This window comes from Uranotaenia lowii, chromosome 3, assembly GCF_029784155.1.
Source record: "Uranotaenia lowii strain MFRU-FL chromosome 3, ASM2978415v1, whole genome shotgun sequence".
Taxonomy (NCBI): Eukaryota; Metazoa; Arthropoda; class Insecta; order Diptera; family Culicidae; genus Uranotaenia; species Uranotaenia lowii.
This window is the reverse complement of record NC_073693.1, coordinates 31,032,355-31,053,013: the sequence shown is the minus strand read 5'-3', so window position 1 is coordinate 31,053,013 and position 20,659 is coordinate 31,032,355. Positions and strand designations below refer to the sequence as shown.

At 40.1% G+C, this 20,659-nt stretch overlaps 2 protein-coding genes across 3 annotated transcripts in view; one reads left to right on the top strand and one right to left on the bottom strand.

The window, feature by feature from the left end:
• The window catches only part of LOC129758136 (calcium-binding protein E63-1), a 263,324-nt gene that overhangs the window by 11,954 nt on the left and 230,711 nt on the right, over positions 1 to 20,659 (top strand). The gene's annotated exons all lie outside the window — the stretch shown is intronic.
• LOC129758135 (uncharacterized) lies at positions 2,997 to 8,946 on the bottom strand. The gene is made up of 6 exons (XM_055755594.1): positions 8,667 to 8,946; positions 7,844 to 7,900; positions 7,692 to 7,786; positions 7,530 to 7,630; positions 7,421 to 7,469; positions 2,997 to 7,362 (listed from the first exon to the last, which is right to left on the bottom strand). Exon 6 carries the CDS (start codon positions 6,079 to 6,081, stop codon positions 4,006 to 4,008), a length of 2,076 nt encoding a protein of 691 aa, XP_055611569.1. The 5' UTR covers positions 6,082 to 7,362; positions 7,421 to 7,469; positions 7,530 to 7,630; positions 7,692 to 7,786; positions 7,844 to 7,900; positions 8,667 to 8,946; the 3' UTR covers positions 2,997 to 4,005.

Here is a 20,659-nt window from a genome sequence, read left to right as displayed (position 1 = left end):
GACGATAGACGTGTTTTGCATCGACGATGAATTTGTTGACTACCTTGGGTAGCGGACGTAGCTAGACTTGTGCTGTACTCACGAGGAGGTAGATGAGAGATATTGCTCGCTGCGTTTTCCAGATGCACGATTTTTCCCGATCGGCCTAACGGTGTTTCCTGCGCTGTTGCGCTTGGTTGACAGGCTTTGGCTGTGGTCATAGCTAAAGGTTTTGTATTGATTCGGAGATTGTTAGGGTTGGTGGATAATCTCCTAGATGTTGTAGTAACGACTGGCGTGTTTTGACCTCGAGAGGCTCTTGTCGACTACCTTGGGTAGCGGTCATAGCTAGATTAGATAGGCGTGTGGGTTTCGATAGTTAGCGAGAGAAAGTCGATATGGTAGTAGCGGCCGTCATGATGTCTACTCCTCACAACTTCTTCGCATAACTGTATTCTGTGGTGCTGAATCCTCTCCTTGATGTCCTGACAATCCTTTCAATTGCAGCGACGTGGTGTTTGGAGCTGCTGTACTTGACTTTCCGAACATTCCAATATCCCGAACCTGGATGGGTTCTCTGCGATGGTGTGTAGCGCCTGGCTACGGTGGCTCACCAGTACTACTATCCCCAGCGCTGCTACGCTGCTCCAAGATGACAGGATTGCGTTCTGGACAATGAGTGGCGGCAATCCCACGCAAGGTTGCCAGCCCTCTCCAAATTCTGACGAACTTCCTGGCAGAGTTCTCAGAGTCCATCCAGCTGGTCCCGCGACGAATTAGCATCAGCTGTGCTCCCTTGAGTTGTTCGAATAGAGAGTTCTGCATAATTTACTCCGAGTTGTTGGGGGCGAGGTTTCAAAGATGATGTTGGTCCTTCAGCCTTCTCCATTTCGTGTTTTGTGCTCCGAGTGAGCTTGTGGTCAGCGTTGTTGCTTACATAGCTTGAATCTTAATCAGGTTTGATGTCCTTCACATGGTAGCGCCCACGCTTTCCTGTGACGACATCCTCTAACACATACAAATTCGTTCCCAGTTTCTCCTTCACGATGGCAGCGATGAACTTCGGATCCAGCTTCTTGTTTATATGGTCCGCCTTCGACGATAGTACAAACGAACGACGCCATACTAGCTCGCCCGGTTGGAACGAGACAGTTCGCTTTCGTAGATCGTAGCGTTCCTTCGTTCTCTCATGGTTTTTCTTGATTCGCTGCTGGATGAACTTGTGAATCCTGTTGATCGTGGACAACCTCATCTCCTGCGCGACTTTTGGATCATCTGACACGTTTAAGTCTTGTTGAGTGTAGAGGTCCGTGTGCAGCAGAAGTTCCCGACCGAAGTTGGCGAAGTGTGGGCTGACCCCGGTGGATTCGTGCTTCGCACTGTTAATAGCGGCGGTTATGGCTGCTAGATTCTTGTCCCATTCGCGGTGATCTTCTTCCAGCAAAGAACGAATACATGTAATGAGAACTCTGTTCACCCGCTCGGCGTTGTTGACCTGCGGTGCGTAGAATGCTGTCTTCATATGGATGATGTTGTGACGGCTAAGCAGCGCTCGAAAGGCTTGTGACTCGAACTGCTTCCCGTTATCTGACAGTACTATTCTCGGCCTGGAGAATTTCAGGAATACCTTTTCCTCAAGAAACTCGACCATCTTGGTTGAATCGGCTACCCGCATCGGGTGGGCAATGACGTATTTGGTAATCCAGTCGACGATGACCAGAAGAACTGTGTTGCCCTTCTTGGATCTGGTGAGTGGTCCGACGAAGTCGATGGATATTAACTCCCACGGTACCTTTGCTGGCTTGAGCTTCCCCATCTGCGGCATCATTTGCTTGTTAGGAGCTTTGCTGGCTTTGCACGTTGCGCAAGCCTTCACGTAACGAGCGACGGTGTCCTGCATTTTTGGCCAATAATAGTGTTGTTGAAGTTTGTGCCATGTTTTGTAGAAACCTAGATGCGCAGCTGAAGGCGAATCGTGAAAACGACGGATCAATTCTGCTCGCTCTTCTTCTGGAACGATCTTCTTCCAACGATGACTGATGACACCCATTTCGTCTTTGACCTGGCAATTCTTGTAGAGTTCTTCATTTGCTATTCGGAAGTCTGGATACTTTTTGCCTTGATTCTGCACCTGCTTGATGAGGTCTTTGTACCATGGATCATGTATCTGCGTGATTGAGAAGACCAATGAACAAGCTATCCTGGACAGTGCGTCTGGAACGATATTACAGCTGCCTTTCCTGTATCGAATCTCAAAATCGAATGCGTTGAGCCTCAACAACCACCTGCTCATCAGGGCTGTTGGATTTTTCAAGGTCTTCAGATAACTGAGGGCGGAATGGTCACAGTAGACGACAAAACGTACTCCTTCGACGTATCCACGAAACTTCTCAATCGCTCGTATTACAGCCAGGCATTCCTTCTCAGTTACGGTGTATTTTCTTTCCGATGAAGAGAGTTTTTGTGAAAAATAGCAGATTGGGTGTTCGTCTCCGTCGATTGTCTGCGTCAACACGGCTCCAATTGCCATATCACTGGCATCGCAAGAGATGGAAAATGTCTTCGTATAGTCCGGCATGGCTAAGACCGGAGCTGTTACTAGGGCCGACTTAAGTTTGAGAAAAGCTTCTTCGGCTGCTGTTGTCCAACGAAACTTCGTTTTGGTTTTCGTAAGCTCGGTGATGGGAGCTGCAATCCGAGAGAAATCGGAGATGAAACGACGGTACCACCCACACATTCCCAGAAACCGTTGAACTTCCTTCCTGGTTGTAGGTGCGGGGAATTTGACAATACACTCTACTTTCTCGTCGTCCACCTTCCAGCCTCCTTCGCTGAGAATGTAACCGAGATACTTGATCTGCTGACGACAAAACTTGGACTTCTCGGCCAAAATAGTAAGCTTTGCACGATGTAGTCTGGCTGCTACTTCCTTCAGGACTGAGATGTGTTCTTCAAACGATTTGGAGCATATGATGATGTCGTCTAAATAATGGAAGACGTACGGTTCCATGTCCGCAAACAAGTGAGTCATGATCCTCGCCAGACCTTGGCTAGCCGTGCAGAGTCCAAAAGGGACCACCTTAAATTGAAAGTGCCCTCGGGAAGGTACGGTGAATGCCGTTAGTGGCCTCGATTCCTTGTGAAGCGGCATTTGCCAAAAAGCATCTTTGAGGTCTATCGACGATATGAATGAACAACCTCCTAGATTGTTGATTATCGAAGAAATTTGCGGGATTGGGTAGCCCTCGTTAACCATAATGGAGTTGAGATGCCTTGCATCCAAGCAGACGCGGTAATTCCCGTTCTTCTTCTTGACTGCCACGAGCGGGTTGTTCCACGGCGAAAAAACTGCCTCCTCGATAACATCCAACGAGATCATCCTGTCTACTTCGCGGTTGACCTCCTCCAGGACATACTGGGACATTGGGTAATATCGCTGCTTCCGTGGCGTGGCGTTGCCCACATCTATACGGTGTTCATAAAGCTCCGTTCTTCCCAATTTCCCCTCCTCGGCTTTCGGGAATAGCTTGGTTGTCTCATTCAGTATCTGGCGTTGTTCTACCGATAGTTGCTTCATCGGCTCTGCTTCAAACTCTTGCCCATCAGTTATCATTGAACAGCATACTGCTTTGACTCCGAACGTTTGCCAGAAGTTCATGCCCATGATGGCGCAGTCTGGCAGACTCGGCACAAGAAGGACTGGTAATATTTCATTTCGATTGTTATATGATATCGGTAGACGTGTGAAGTGATTTATTTTATGTGGCGTCCCATCCGCTGTCTTGATCCCACCGTTTAGTGCTTCCTTTCGTAACCCTAGCTCTTCCACAATTTGTGTTTTACTACCACCTAGCAACGAACAGTTCGCTCCACTGTCCAATAAGGCTGTGATTTTCTTTCCTAGGACGTCCAGAACGGCGTGTGGACGGTTGTCATGTCCGGGATTGATGATTATAGAGTTGATGTTTTGTAAATCGGGAGGTATAGACGGTTGATTGATGTGTTGCGAAGAATCTGGCCCTCCATCTACCACTTCCTCGCTGCGGCGTTTTCCGCTTCGCTATTACAAACAAGACAGCTGCGTAACGTGTAACCTTTTCGACCGCATCTGTAGCAAAAGAGAATTGCCTGTGCCTTCGTGCAATCCGGAAACCTATGCCCCTCCTCATCGCAGTTCCAGCAAAGCGCTGGACGGTACGCTGTATGCTGAACAGGATCTATATCGTACATGTTGCTGCCTGCTGGCTGAAGCTGCTGGTTTTGGAGCTGTGGTTGGTAGTGCTGTTGGAATTGCCGTTGAGGCTGCTGCTGCAGAGGCTGCTGCTGTAGAGACTGCTGCTGTTGTTGCTGCTGCCGCGGCACCCATTTAGCTTGCTGTTGCAACGGATGTTGTGTTCGATAGTTCTCCGCTTGACTGCCTTGCCGATTCATCAAATTATTCTGACCTGCAGAAGTTGTAGGCGGTTGCTGACGCTGATCCACTCGCTGTAGAGAGTTTTGCTGCTGTAGCCCTGTATTGAAACGATTCGGTCTGCGTTCCAGTTGAAGCTTCATGGCACAAACTTGCTCGTACAACTGTTCGTATTTCTCCTGCCAATCGATGAAGTCTTGTGGAGTCGTGTGCTCCTCTGCCTGGTGATAGGACGTAGTCGCTTGCTCCATTACCACTCGTTCTTGATTATCGGCTTCCACTGCATGAACCCTGTTGAAACGCTGCTGTTGATGCTGCGTCGCTTGCGCACGACCTGGCGCGGGTGTAGCGAAGTTTGGTTCCAATAGGGCTATATGGGGTATTGGAATCCTGCGCTGTCTGCTTAACAATAACCTGGTTTCATCGAAGTTGCTGCATACATCCAATAACTCCACCAGTGTTCTCGGTTGCCGTGCTGTAACGATGGTAGCATATTCCATGTTCATGTTCTTTTTCACCATGAACATCATTTCCTCTTCGGTGAGCGGCGGCTCGATAAACCGAAATAGTGTTGAGATGTCTCGATAGAATTTGCCAAAGGGTTCATCGGGACCTTGATACCGGAAACTAGCTTCTTGACGCAGTATTTGTGCGTATCCACTCGGCAAGAACTCACGTCGAATTTCTCGCTTGAACGCTGACCACGAAAGAAGAAGTCCTTGGGCTAACGCTCTGGAGTACCAATCAAGTGCGTCTTCCAACAGAAGGTGTTTTACTGAAGCAAGAATCGTTCGATCGCTAAGCCCTTCGGATCTGGCAAACGTCTCGACCCTGTCGAGGAAGATGTTGAGTGACGTCGTGTCCTTTTCACCCCGGAACTTGAACGGCCAGTTGTGAATCGCCTTCACCATACGCTGCTCCTCGTGTCCGAAGCTTCTGCTGGAGTGTGGAGAACTGCCACCATAATTTCGCTGCCTCCTCTGCCGATGTTGAAGATCCACACGCAACTCGTCGATAACGTCTACGGACCTTGAACCCACTTCCGCTTCAATGTTGAAGTTCGTTGGACTCCGGACGTCCTCTTGCACTTGCTGTCTTCCAGCTAACCCTTCGACCTGCTCCCGTGCTGGATTTTGTTGACCTGTGGCGCCTCTTCGTCGATTTGACACTGCTTGACCCCAGCTAGGATTGTCGCCTTCATCTCTGCTTTCCGCTATTTCACTGCTAGGCTCACTTAATCTACCACTTAAATTTCCCGAATCACTGCGCACCACTTTGTTGACAGCGCTGTTGATTTCGGAAATCAACATTTCGACCAAATCACTTAAAATCATTCGCGCTTCTTTAACCGAAGAGACCGAAGGTATTATTGATAAACGTTGCCGGTAATGTAGCAATCTCGACCGAGCGCAAGCCATTTGCTCCGAGTTGCCATTCTGTATAGCCAAATCTACGAGGTTTTTTAATTCTTGAAGTGCCAACTGACAGGCTTCAATGTTTGATTCCGGAGACATCGCGTATTCAGAGCTAACGTAATTGGTTTCTCTTAATATGTCCTCTTGGACTAGTGCCTTTAATTTGACCACCTTCGCACGTCTGGTGCCAGGGGCTAGATTTGTTGCATGGCGCAAGGCCAATTCGTATGATATTTCCTCGTCATTGAGGTGCAATAATTCTATTCGAGAATTCATTATAGTGGATCAAACGACCAGTATAAGTGTGTTACAAAACAAAACTTACGACGAACGATACGATATTTTCAAAAAGAGCGATAATAATTTCAACTAATATTAATGATAATTACTGAATATTAATAATAATCATCATAATCATAAGCATACACAAAACTAACGATATTTGTGACTAGCTCATCATAAATTTATCGAACAAGCACAACTAATTAGGTTCGATTTAGTTGGGCGCCATTTGTGACAATCGCTTAGTGTGGTTGAAGCCACAAAGCGCAAAAATCAGAAAAATAGAAGCAAACATATTCTGGGCAACTTTAATGTTGTTGCAATTGGATTGAACCCATTTTATTATCCCCCATAAATATTTTTGAGTGGTCGACTTACGTGGCTACATGCTACACAATGCTCGACGATCCTTTTGGCCTCCTTGAGGCTTTCATTCTGCCTGGTAAACTCGTTCTGTTTGCGCAACCCAATCTCCTGGGTGATTTGCGCAATTCCTGCTCGAATCCGTTCGTAACCTTCCGGACTGTGCGACACGCTTCGGATGACCTCACCCGTGCCGCACTCAGCGCTCGATGTGATCGCGAATCCACTCCGCAAATTTGTTCTCGATTCGCACAAACTAATTTCCAATAAGATGGCTCCTCACCTACACATGCGCAAGATTCTCGCGCAGCTGTGGCACTGCGCTGCAATCTCGTGCCCACCACCTTACTCCTCACTGGCATGCACAACACGATCCGGTCGCGATCTTGCACCCGTGCCTCAGATTCTTCGAAGCGACGAATTTCCTTTTCGTGATCTGGTGCATGGAAATTTTCATTGTCGTTTTCCTGGCGACAAACTCTCGCCCACGATCGTCTTCGGGTGCACCGATGCATTCGCAAATGCTCCCAGCGGTTCGGTTCCCCCAGTATGTTGTCGACAATGAATCGAACCGCTTTGTCATCGACTGTCCAAACGATGAGTTCCGGGCCTTTGATCCTGCGCGGATCCACGAAAAGCTCCTGCTGCAGCTGTTGACACGACTGTCCGGTACCAATAGGCCGAGTCGACGATTTTCCGCCGTGGAGACCAACCAGTTTGCTCCGGCCGCGGCTCCGCGAAAATGCCTCTCGGGACTGAAGCAATTTGCTCCTCCCAGGGGAAAACAAATGATGTGGCACGTGTCGATACACGCCCCAACCGATTGTCAGTGACGGTGGTCAAAATGTGCAAGAAAAGTGCACCAGGATGAACAAACGGGAATGTACCAGAAGGATATATAAAAAAGGGGTCCTGTCGGGGGGAAAGCGTCGGTCAGACGTGGCATAATGATGATAGAAAAAGTACTCACGTCTCCGACCCCTTGTGTGCAATTTTCCTTTTCCTTTCGGCAGGCAAATCTGCAAAAAACGTCTGCCTTATTTGTATGCTGTAAGCTGAGTTTGTGAGTTTTCGCTTACCTCTCCGGGCTTGCTTAGAAGTTTGTCCTTCGATTCAACCTCGTGCTTTTCCAAGTGCCTGCAGAGCAGAGGAGGTACTGCTGGCGACTTTACGAATAGGCCTGCTTGGGAAGACGTTTTCTGTCGATAATTGGTTTTACAAATTGTTTTGTGGATACTCACAATTCTGACTTGTTTGTGGCCCAAAGCCTCTTTGCCGTTTCGGCAGTCGTCCTACCCGGAAGAGTTTGTGGTAGCGGCCAAACGGTGGAGCGAGCCTGAACAAAACACGTATTTAGGAGGCGGTTTGCTAGCAGAGAAAATTTCTGCCTTACCTGTCGGTTCCTGCTGTTTTCTTGCGTTCCCGAATTTCAGGAATTGGGGGCCGTTCACTAATTACGTAAGCACATAGGGGGGGTGGGGGGGTTTCACTTTTGCTTACGATCTCTTACTAGGGGGGTAGGGGGGGTTTCCAAAAATCTTACGTAAGAAATGTTAAATTGATATTTCGTCACAGCCATGCGAAACCATATAACTCAGATTCTTTTTTTTCACTACCTATTTGTTGATTTTTTTTTTATTATTTATCTTTTAATGTCTTTGAATTAAAAAAAAAAAATCTGGTTTTATAAAATTCATAGAGAATAAATTCAAACTAACATGCCACCATAAACACTAAATATTATTATTTAAAAAGATCGTAGCTTTTCGCTTTCCATTATACCATTCTTTTTAACTGAAAAATTTTTATAGAAACAAAAAGGAAAATGGCCCGTTGTGACACCACGATTTGAATCCATCATATTTCGAAAATGACTTCATCCATTAAAATCTGTAAAAATCAATATAATATTGTGCTAACCTGATCTTTCATAATGTTCGATAATGTTTTCTTTAATCGTTTATGACATTTCATCTGTTTTTTGTATAAATTGTGCTTTTCAAATAGAGTTTTTAAGTTTTACTTAAGAAGTGCTTTGCTAAGAAGCATGGATGTCCATGTATAATATTTTCAAGCAATTTAAAAAAAACGTGTCCAATTTCTCGAAGAATAAAAAACGTAAGATCTTACTAGGGGGGGAGGGGGGGTTTTGAAAAATCTTACTTTTTCTTACCAGGGGGGGAGGGAGGGTTGAAAATTTCCAAAATCGTGCTTACGTAATTAGTGAACGGTCCCTTGGCGACGGCGTTTTCCGACAGCTAGCGCACTTTTTACTTCCGCGTCGTTCACTTTTCTTCCGGAAACTAGCTGGCAAAGCACTGCTGCCAACTATTCAGTTCTTTTGGTTTGTTTTGATTTTGGCATTCTACATGCTTAGCGAAATCCACTCAAAGTCAATTCGAAATTCTTTGCTGTGTCTTATCTCAGTGTTTTTTGATTTTTAGCACTCCGAGAAAAAGTTTCATATTTGTGCATTCACGAATGAGTTTCTTTATGAGGGGAATGGGTAAAAATAAAATGTTTGCCAAATGCGCTCTTATCGTATCAATATAATGAATGAAATAATTAACTGTAACACGGCCCTTGAGCCAGCCGATGACTTCCCCATGCTGGAAAGAAAAGAGAAAAATATGAATGAAAGAAAATGAAAATAATTTTAGCACTGAAAAGTGCTGATTGAAAAACAGGTAAGGAAAAAATAAATAATGTAAAAATGTTCCTGCAGGTACACAGCAACGATACGATGCTCCGGCGTACGTGTTGACGGCTCAACGGTACTAGGTCGAATGTGCGAAATCAGTTTGAATCGTACACTCGTACGGTGCAGTCGACTTCTCAGGCAGGCAAACACGCGTCTCGAAGGGAAACATACAAACACGATTCGGGTTGTTTTCGTGTGTTTCTCTGGAGGGCGTGTCTTAGATTATTTCGTGGCACTCGTATGGTGTGTTCCTCTCTGCCGATGTGATGATGCAAAATCGCCAGAGAGATGATCGTTACGATCCCTCTGGCGATTTGAGTTACCTCTCTGCGCTTTCATGTTTACTGGGAATCACTTCTGATACACCAGGTAGTGAGCTTGATGCTCAAGCCAAAAAACGTCAAACTACAACAACAAAAATTAATCATGAAACTCTACAAATCTGAACACAACACTTTCGTTGGCTCACAGATACTAAATGTGTAGCTTTTGGTCCAGTGAATTCTGAGATATACAATCATGTATTTCGGTGTTTCTTAGTTTAGATTTCTTCGAAGTCTACAGGGTGACAAAAAAGTCCGGTCACACAGAAAAATCTCAATATTTCAAAGAATAAGAAGAATATCAGAATCCGACTTTCATAGCTTTATTCAGTAACTCATCAAGATACTTCACAGACGATATCTCGGAATTACACCACCTTTCTTTGGTCGAACCAGCTTCAGACGTCTCGGAAAGTCGTCGCAAGCGGCGCGCACGTCCGGTCTCGTATAACCTTTTTCAACCTTGGAGTTCTCACAGACCTTGGTCGTCCAGATCGTGTCTCCTCGGTGCCTCTGGTCTTTAGGTATCGATTTATGGACTTTCCGGTTGATTATGAGCGGTTTTAGGTGTTTGAATATGTTGAATATGTGTCCAGGTTTGTACCCTCTCACATATTCAGCGATAACAGCTGCTCTCAACTCTGCCACTCACAACTTAATGTACACAAACTGCACAGAAACGAAACTCTGCCACTATGGGCAGCAAAGTTAGCCCTTTCATTTGACATATAGATGGCACCAGAGAGATGCAACGTATAGGCTACAGGCGACCCCAAAAAAAAGTGTGACAGGACTTTTTTGTCACCCTGTAAATAAAACAACATCGCGGCCCTTATTGTGTTAAGACCGAACAACAATTAAAATCGAAAAATGGATAATGATGGTGCATTAATTAAGGGGCTAAATACTTATAAAATTTCAACTACAAAAAAAAAAGAAATTTGGCCTTCATTCAATTCCCTAGGGCCTAGCACTATTTCCCATAAATTTTTTCCTTCTAACTTTACCATTTGATAAGGTTTCTAGCTTTTTGTCCTAGACTGGCTTAATCTTGGAAAATGTCCGTAATTTTTAAATATCAAAAATTTACCTAAAAAACTACAAAAACTTAACCAAAACTATATATTTACTAAGGAAAAAAGTTGAACTTTCACATAAATCAACCTGCTGCTTCTAAACGCTTTAATTTCATCAAAAAGGGTGTTTGTTTGTGAGACTTCGAATAAATAGATATTTCAAGATTTTGAAATTACATTTTTGATTTTATTTGAAACTTTCAAAAACAAACCAAATTTTTCCCAATTTGAAACTCAACGTATAGGTTATAAAGCGTAGAATTAAGTTAAAAGATATTTTAACTTTGGACTTAGTTACTGATGATTGCTTATATGAAAAAAAATTCATGTCGATTTAAGTCAATGTTACCCCGTTTTACGGTACCGAAAAAGAACAAAATGCGTGCTTTCAATTCTCTACTATTTTATACGTAAATCAGTGCATTGTTTTATACTAAGCAGACACTTTTTAATTCTAGTGATCATCAATTTCCTTATCCACGCTTTAATTCGTAGAAATATTGGAGGTGATAACTTAATCTAGGAGAAAAATAGCCACATCAAGGAGACTGTGGAAAAATGTATGGAATTTGTTTCTCTTTGTTTACACGGTCCTTTATTAGGTTTAAATCTGATCAAAATAATTCACTGATATACGGCAGATTTTTGGAAAAAAACCCTTCCACCGAAACTATTGATGACGATCGTACACAATAAAGGTAAACAACATTACCACAACATTAATCGAGTGATTTTCATAAACTGCGATACATAAGAAAATTTTAGTACAACAAAACATTCAAATTATAGCAGAACATTTCTCGGTTTATGGAAAACTATTCCTATTCAATAAATAAATAGGTAAAATGTTGAATGAGAATAATAGTTCCGGTTGAAATTTTTTTCATTCATTCGAATTTTATGATTCGCAACACATTTGAATATGTGCCCTTTCCATACGCATAGCTCGAAAAGTATGTAAACAAGCGGTACACATGCGACATCTGCGAATTTTAATCAGGCACACGAAACTCGCCAGAACTGTCAAGTTGCCAGGAGGTTGTAAAAGACACACAGATTTACGTCTGTGTGCCGTTTGCTTCGACTGAACTTTTGAAAACAGATTTATTTTACGTATAACTGAGCTAATTTTCAATTTTAACCTTTTTTTATTTGTTGAATCGATTAAAAGAAAACATATTTCCATATGCGTCCTTCCGTCATGTTAAGTCGCTTGATTTTCGATTTGACAGAACCAGAGAACCTGAAAAAACTGGCACACGCGATTTGTATGGGAAACGTCAAGTTGCCAGGGGGTTGGTTTACACCGATGCAACAACTTATACTGTATACACTTAGAAAAAATTATAGTATAGTCAACCATTTTCCATTAACAGTTTCCAATATAGTTGATTCAACTATATTGGTATAGTTGATTCATTTATACTGGTATAGTTGTGTCAACTGCACTGGTATAGTTGATTCAACTATAAATATGATTGATTCTATTATATTTTTATGATTGATTTATCGAGTTCAACTATAGATATTGTATATTCAACTAATACTTATATTAGAAGTCATAATATTTATTGTTAGTTGTTTTCAGTAGTTTTCGTCCCCTTTTCCTGTTCACCTGCTGTCGTCGATTAGTAAGATAGTTCTCAAGAATATGCAGAGGACCATTTCAACCTTCCACCGTCATACTCCAAGTAGAATCGACGTTTACCTCCAGGCGCCCCGGCAGTTTTCTGTAGTCCGTTTTTTTTTTGTTGGCTTCTTCGCCCGAGAGTTTAAGTGAAAGTATTGAACGTATTTTTATGGCAGTTATAAATGCTTTTAAGGATAATCCAATTTTCTATCATCATCATGGTTAGCAGCGATGGATGGCCATGTCAATTTCGAGATTTCGGGAACCGGAGCGCAGTTGGTCAAACGATGTCCAAACCAGCTGAGCTGGTACATTAATATAACTGTTGTCAGAACACATACAACATGATAAGTTCCTTCTTGTCGGTTTTGCTTGTGAATGACAATCACAAAAGTATAGTGAAATTTATGATATTTAGAGTGGAGTGTCTCAAATCATTCATACAATTGTTATTGAATCTATTACATTTATAGTTGAATCAATCATACCACTATGATTGGATTTAAAATATTTATAGTTGATTGCATAAGATCTATCAGCAGTTTATAGTTGAATCTATTATATTTATAGTTGAATGCCTGAAATCAATCATACAATTGTAGTTGAATCCATCCTATTGATAGTTGAATTAATCATATCATTATAGTAGAGTGCGATAAAATCAACTACACTTTATAATTGGTATAAAAAGCTGAAGTAATAGAATCGAAATTCATCTTTATCTCCGTGTACGATTCCAAAAGTCTCGACGAAACAAGAAAAAAAATTGCAAGCGGCCAAGAGGAGAAAAGAGGTATGGTTTATTTTCTGTATAAGTACTAGGTATAAAGATTTAGCTCGTGGTTCATCTTTAGCCATCTTTAGATGGTTCTTAACACTCGTCGCTTGAATACTCCGCAAGTCCTCGACCACAGTTGCTTGTGTAGTAGATTGAGTCGATTTGGTTTTTTTTGCATTTCTCAAACTTCAAACCCTGGGGTCTTAACTGCTTCGTTTTGATTCAAAACTCTTCCATGATTTTTTGCAGAATTTTTAAATAACGTTCACCTGAGTAAATTTAAACTTTTAGATTTGTATGGAAAAATTGAATATATTGTACTAAAAAATCATCATCATTTTGGTTTCTTCTGTGGAACCGAGCCTGCTCATGGTTTTTGTGCCAATTTATAAATTCTTTTAAGGAAATTTTCCACTGAACAACTTCGTGGAAGACTCTAACTTCGGATCTTATTAGATAAAAAAGATATTAGCTGTTGAACATGGGTATGTCTTTTGGCATTGATGAACAATAAATTCAATTCACTCTAAAAGTTCAAATTTACTTATGTAAACGTTACTTAGAAATTCAGCAAAAAAACATGCTCTTCCATGGTTCCATGATGAACCAAAACGAAACTTTTTAAACCCCAGGGTTTGAAAAAAAAAATCAAAAATAACCCCAAATCGACTCAATCTATTGTGGAGTCTTCGACTAACTCCAGTCTCTTAGATATAACGTTTAATAAGAATAAAGTTACAGAATTTATAGTAAATACAACTGATTATATTATAACACTGATGCCAAGAAATTTAGTGCTGATTTTGAAATCCAATTTGAATGCTGAACCCAAATTTTAAAATCGAAATAAATACCTATAGATGACACTCGAATTACAGCATATTTTCCTAATTGAAGCTGTATTCAATTCATTTAACGGTTCCTATGTAAGTTTTTTTTCATCCAACATATATTTCTATCGAAAACCTGTTGCACTTGGTATCCAACATATGTGACATGACTGCTCGCAAAAAACAAGGCAATAAAAGTAACATTAACTACTCTCGCACACACCCAAACCCAACCCAACTGATATTAAACATTGTAGGTTCAATCAAACTGCAGCTGGCATCACATGCAAACGTGCATCTATTAATAATTACCGCACAACACACGGCAGCACAGAGCAGCAGCGCGCGAGCGAAAATCCCTTCCGTGAAGTGTCATGTGCTTTATTTACACCATCCGAGAGCCATGCTTCGCACAAACATAAGCCGATCGCCGCCGGGTGGCACACATACACAGGGCACACTCTTGCAAGGTGTTGCCCCTGCTCCTCGAAAGTCAGCCGTACAAATGTTGCCACTTGTAAAAATCGGAATCGAATACGATGGTAGGTGGTTGGTACATAAGAGCCGGTGGAGAGGAATGAAAAAATCCCTTATTTATTTATGTTCGTACATCGAGTGCGTGCCCTTTCATAATGTGAATGGAATGTGTGTTTAATGTTTGTTACTTACTGACTGTGCTGTTTTTCCCATCAGGTTTGCTAATTCTCTGGTCTTATGTTGAAGTTTTCCAATTTTTGGTTTGGTTTTAACAATTAAAAAAAGTCATCCGGTAGTTAAAAGGTCTCTAATAAATTATAATAATAATCATCATCATTAACTATGTCACTGTCATGTGATCATGTGGCTTCAGAGAGTGAACAGAAAGTTTCAAAAAATGCTTTGAACAGAAAAGGTGGCTCCAGAGAGTGAAGAAATTCTTGCAAAAATCAACAAATTTCACAGAAATTTTTTTTGACTATTACGTGTCACTGAAACCGCAACCTTTAAAATAAATCCACCTGTAATTAACAAAACCTGTAATTTTAAATTGTTTTCCTTGAAAGTTAACGAAGATTCATTTATTATTACAGCAAATGTCCTGTAAAAAAGTTGTACACTGAAAATTAAATGTCACGTAATTTGTGTTTCAACCTGTAAAATTACGCAAATGTCTTGCACCTTTTTGTTACAGGACATTTGCGTAATTTTACAGGAAATAAGTTTTGCTGTGTTGTTTCTTTTGAAGAGAAAAGAATTTTGATGTTTCTCGGCTTGGGGGTCCTTAATGTGTTAACTGATTGGATTCAAAATTAACCAGAATCAAAGTTTCGAATCATTGCTTTTTTTGTCTTCTGAGTTAGAGATTTGTTTCAAAATGAATCTTAAGCAGTCTAGTTTTCAAATTTCCAATCAATATTTCCGAAACACCAAGAAACGAATAACAATGAAAAAATCGAATACAAATCAAAACCAGAATTCGAATCTTTGGTTATATGAATCAATGCCTAGAAATAGAATACATAAAATAAAACACCACGTTGACCCCTTTTGCTTAATGTTATCGAGTTAGGCCAAAAATGTATAAGAGCTCCCTCGTCCCTATTCATCTCCCCACTGCAGGTACCCCTAATAATAGAAACATTTTTCCATCTCAAAAACCCTCCCCTACTAAAGTTGGTTTCTATCGTATGACTAATTTTATAGATATGTAACAAAAACGTGTAAGGGAGAAGGGAAGGGTCCCAAATAATTATAGAAACATTACTCGTATCAGGACAATCCTATGCCAAATTCGGTGACTTTCGACTGATTAACTCTTGACGTTTAAAAAAAACTGTGGTGGACCCTCATCTCTTCCTATTTGTTTACTGGGATAAGGGAGGGGTCTAAGGTGGAAAGGTGGGAAGACCTTCAAACCTTCTCGGGAACATTTCGCTCACTCAAATACCCTCGCATGTCAAATTTGATTTCCCTCGCTCGATCAGTTATCGAGTAGGTATTGCTTTTTCTATCCTCCCAATGCAAATCTGGAGGAGTTTCAAACAATCATAGAACCTTTTCCCATATTAAAACATTCTCCCATGCCAATTTGGTTTTATTTGCTCGCATCGTTATGGAATTTGGAAACAAAAATTGTATGGAAGGGGTCTCAAACTGTAGTAGAAACCTTTCCCGGCCTCAAAAGCACCCACCTGCCAAGTTTCAAGAAAATCGCTTCAGTAGTTTCCGAGTGTATAGGGCACAGAGAGCAGTCCGAGATATTGGAATATAAGTACAAGTATAAGAGGGGTATCATGGGCCACTTTTTTTCTTTGCCACATAACATCTTCATTATCTTCTATATATATAAAAATGAATTTCTGTCTGTCAGTCTGTCTGTCTGTTCCCTATAGACTCGAAAACTACTGAACCGATTTGCGTGAAACTTGGTGGCTGGGGGTATTGGAGTCGGGGGAAGGTTCCTATAACGGTTTGAGACCCCTCCCTCTCTCATGAAGGGGCGGAGGGGCCTCCCGAACAAAAAACATTTTTTGCATAACTCGAGAACCAATCAAGTAAAAGGTATCAAATTTGGCATAGGGTGGTATTTGGGAACGGAGAATATTTCATTGAATATTAGGTACCCCTCCCTCCTCTCAGTGGGGTGATAGAAAGGGGGGAGGGAGGCTACCTTACAATTTTTCATACAACTCGAAAACTAATCAAGATATTGGAACCAAATTTGGCATGGAAGGGTATTTGGATACGAAAAATATTTCTATGATTATTTGAGACCGCTCCCTCTTTCCAGTGAGGAGATATAAAGGGGAAAGAGGGCTTCTCATTTAATTTTTTACATAATTCAAAAACTAATTAATCAATTGAACCAAATTTGGCATGGGCGGGTATTTGGGAACGTGTTAAGTTCTAATGATTGTTTTAAAACCCCTTCCTTCTTCCAGCGGGGAGAAATGAAAGAGGGAGGGGAGTTTCATACAATTTTTACTGCATAACTCGAGAACTACAACAGCAAATGAAACCAAATTTGGCATGGAACGATATTTGGGTATGAGAAATGCTTCTAAGTATATTTGGTATCCTTCACTCCTTCAAAGAGGATGATGAAAACGGAGAGGAGAGGTCTCCCTTACAATTTTTAGCTGGAGAGCTGATCGAGAAAATGGAAACATATTTGGCATGTGAGGGTATTTGGATAAGAAAAATGTTTCTATTATATATGGAAGCCCCACTTTTTTTTCAGCGGAAAAATATAAAGAGGGAAAGGGGGCTTCCATACAAATTTTTTGCATAACTCGAGAATTTAGCGAGCAAATGAAACCAAATTTGGTTTCACCAAGTATTTGAGTACGAAAAATACTTTTATGAATGTTGAGTTCTCCTCCCTCCATTCAAGGGGAGAACGGAAGGGGGATGGTATGCATAACTCAAGAATTTACTACGCAATTAACACGAAATTTGATATGGGATGGTGTTTCCCTACGAGAAATTTTTCTATGTGAAACAATTCCTTTCTTGCAGTAGAACGATAGAATTGGGAATATAGGGAGGGAAGAGGAAAACTTATATTTAACTTTTTTTTTTACAAAATCCGGGAAATGGATAAAACTTAACATGGAAAATCATTTTGGTATGATTCTACAGTGAGCGAAGTAAGAATAGCACCACTATGTTTTTTGCTTGTTAAAATATGAATGATTGAAAATTACGAAAATTTTCTTCCGAGATTGTTCTGAATTGCCTAACGGATAATTCAAGCATAAGTTTACTTTTTTTGGACGTAGCAATTGGCGTTGAGGACCAAAAATGTGAAAAAGGGGTGCGAAATAAGAATAGAACCACTTGAGTTTTTCTAACAAAAACAAGATTATTTTCAAAAATTTACTGTGTAAAAGTGAATAATAATGCTTCTACGAGTTATTTGAATAGATAACTGCATTTTAGGAGTTTTCCAGAATTCCAAAGGATTTCAAAGGTTTTAAAATGGGGGTTTTAAGAGATGCTCCTCTAGCGATAAGGAATTAAATATTTGAGCTGTAATTCTTTATCAAATTATTAACTTTCTTCATTAAAATGACGTGAAATGATGAAAGAAACATTCAGGATTAATTTTTAATCAGAAAAAAATAGGTTGGCAATCAAAAACTTTGATTTTGTTCAGTAAACCACACTTTTTTCAAGTTTCAAGTCGTAGATGGCAGCACTATCTTGCAGTTAACACCAAATTTTGTCTCAATATTGATTTTCCAGGTTAATTTAGGCCCATATTAATCTTTTTGAGGTATTTTCCCATAACAGTTTTGTGAAAGTTCACGCTGCAGAAAGCTTTTCCGGATTTGCAAAAGAACCACCAGCACAAAAATGTACAACCGCCAAAATTCTGCTCATCTCAACTTCCAATTCAATTGCAAATCATACCAATAATACTGCTAGCCGTCTGGTCTATCAAGCTGCATCCCAAAGAATAACTTTATTCTGATAGTCGGTCCAAAAAATTCACATTTAGTTTAACCTTGATGCAATTCTATTTGTTTTGGATTTTAGTGATCTTAGAATTTCCAGAGCATTCACACGGTACATGTATTTATTTCTTGACCAAAATCGTCCAGCACTCCCTAATTAATCTCAGATATTCGAAAATGGGCATGAATTTGGTTTAATGGCAAGATAGTGCTGCCATCTATGACTTAAAACTAGAGAAATAGTGTTTGATTATTAAAAAACATTAGTATTTTTGAATTCCAACCTGCTTTTTGGATTCAAACTCAGCCTCAAATCTATGTTTCATCATTTTGCATCATACTTATGAATGTTAATGAAGAAATCAAGCAGTTTGATAAAGTTTTATAGCTCAAATATCTAATTCCTTGATGCTAGAGGAGCATCTCACAAAACCCCCATTTTAAAACCTTTGAAAACCTTTGAAATTCTGGAAAACTCCTTAAATGCAGTTATCTATTCAAATAACTCGTAGAAGCATTATTATTCACTTTTACACAGTAAATTTTTGAAAATAATCTTGTTTTTGTTGGAAAAACTTAAGTGGTTCTATTCTTATTCCGCACCCCTTTTCCACATTTTTGGTCCTCAACGCCAATTGCTACGTCCAAAAAAAGTAAACTTATACTTGATTTATCCGTTAAGCAATTCTGAACAATCTGTGGAAGAAAATTTTCGTGATTTTCAATCATTCATATTTTAACAAGCAAAACACACAGTGGTGCTATTCTTATTTCGCTCACTGTTTGATTTCCTGACACACCATCATCCTTTCAGTGAGTGGGTACATAGGAGGAGGGTGGTGAGCCCAATACAGTTTTGTTGGCATAGGTTCTCAATTTATGCTAACGAAGCCAATAAATTGAAACAAATATGGCATGGAAAGGTACTTGGTTACGAGAAATGTTTCTTCGATTGTTATAGACCCCTATGGCCCTATCCTTCACAGTGCAGAGAGGGGAAGAAAAAAAGGGGGCTTCATACAAATTTTGTTGTAAAGCTAAAAAACTTATCAACCAATGGATCTTTATTTGATATAACAGGATTTTTGGGCTCGAAAAAAAGGGTATGATTATTAAAAACCACGACCTCCATTCAGCAGGGGATGATGGGAAGAACAGGGGTCTCTCTTATCAGTTTTTAGCATAAATCCAGAACATATCAAGCAAAAACAACCATATTTTATTTGTTAGATTGTTTGCGTAAGATTAATTTAAGAGATTTTTTTCAGGGCTAAGCTTAAAGAAACAGATTAAAATTATCAGAACTTTATATCAAGATTCAGAAAATTAGTTTGTTATCTTTGTATTGCAATAATGCCAATAAAACAATAAAAATTTGAATAATTTCCGAAAATATCATTTGTTTTTGAAAGGTGTAGCAAAGCACACCGGGTCAGCTAGTAAAAGATAAAATGCAAAAACTAAATGGTATGGTTTTCTACATTTCTAACGTATGATTAGACGATTCTTTAAATTTTTCAATAAATTATTGTCTGTTTTTAAAAAAAGTAATATTTTTTGGATTTTTAAAAATGGTGGGGAATCGTGGGCCACCAAATCCAAATTGACCAAATGACATTCAAAGTTTATGAGTTGACTCAAAACTGTGATTTCATAGTTCATTTCGTAATTGAAAATTAATTTCAGATGATGAAATAAAAAAGAGAGCTGTGTATGATCGAATAGTTCCAAAAATCAGGCTTGCGAACGTTTTGGCAAAATACTTTATAGAAGATTTATGTTCGTCTATATCGCATTGAATAAAATAAACAGAACATTTTTCATAAGTCTTCGTATGGAGTAAGAAAACTTCACAGATAGACAAGATGTATTTTAAGTTATAAATGTGTGTAAAAACACCAACATAAAGGTGACCCAAGATACTCCACATTATGTGGCCCATGATTCCCTACAAGAAATGATTTGCAAACTGGTTGCGTTTGAGTGACTTATTGGTTGTTCATGAGAAATTCCTTTTTCATGTGAAAGAGCGAGACAAATCTGAGATAATACGTATATGAGCATATTTTTGTATGAACAAATGTTATAGGTTTTCCACCGATGCAATTTGCGGGTGTTTGTTAATTATGTTATGTGTAATTTTTTTTAGCTAGTTCAATAAAAAAAAGCATATGATGCGTCAATACGTCAACAACATATTGAAATATATGCTTACGCAAAGCGACGACGATGACAATTGGATTTAGATTTTTACCTCAACACACAGCTGAGATATTTGTAGTAGTCCACGTTTCCCCATGGCCCACTCTCCCCTACTTTTTTTCATTTTCCAAAATTCCATATTTTGAGCTCAAATCAAAAACTGTTCTACAGAGATTTTTTCGAGTCTCATTTTCAGATTCAGCACCCGATTTTACATTAAATATGATCGT

Bases quoted from the DNA above. Each gene is read 5' to 3' on its own strand.
- LOC129758135 (XM_055755594.1), bottom strand. From the start codon at position 6,081: ATGAATTCTCGAATAGAATTATTGCACCTCAATGACGAGGAAATATCA.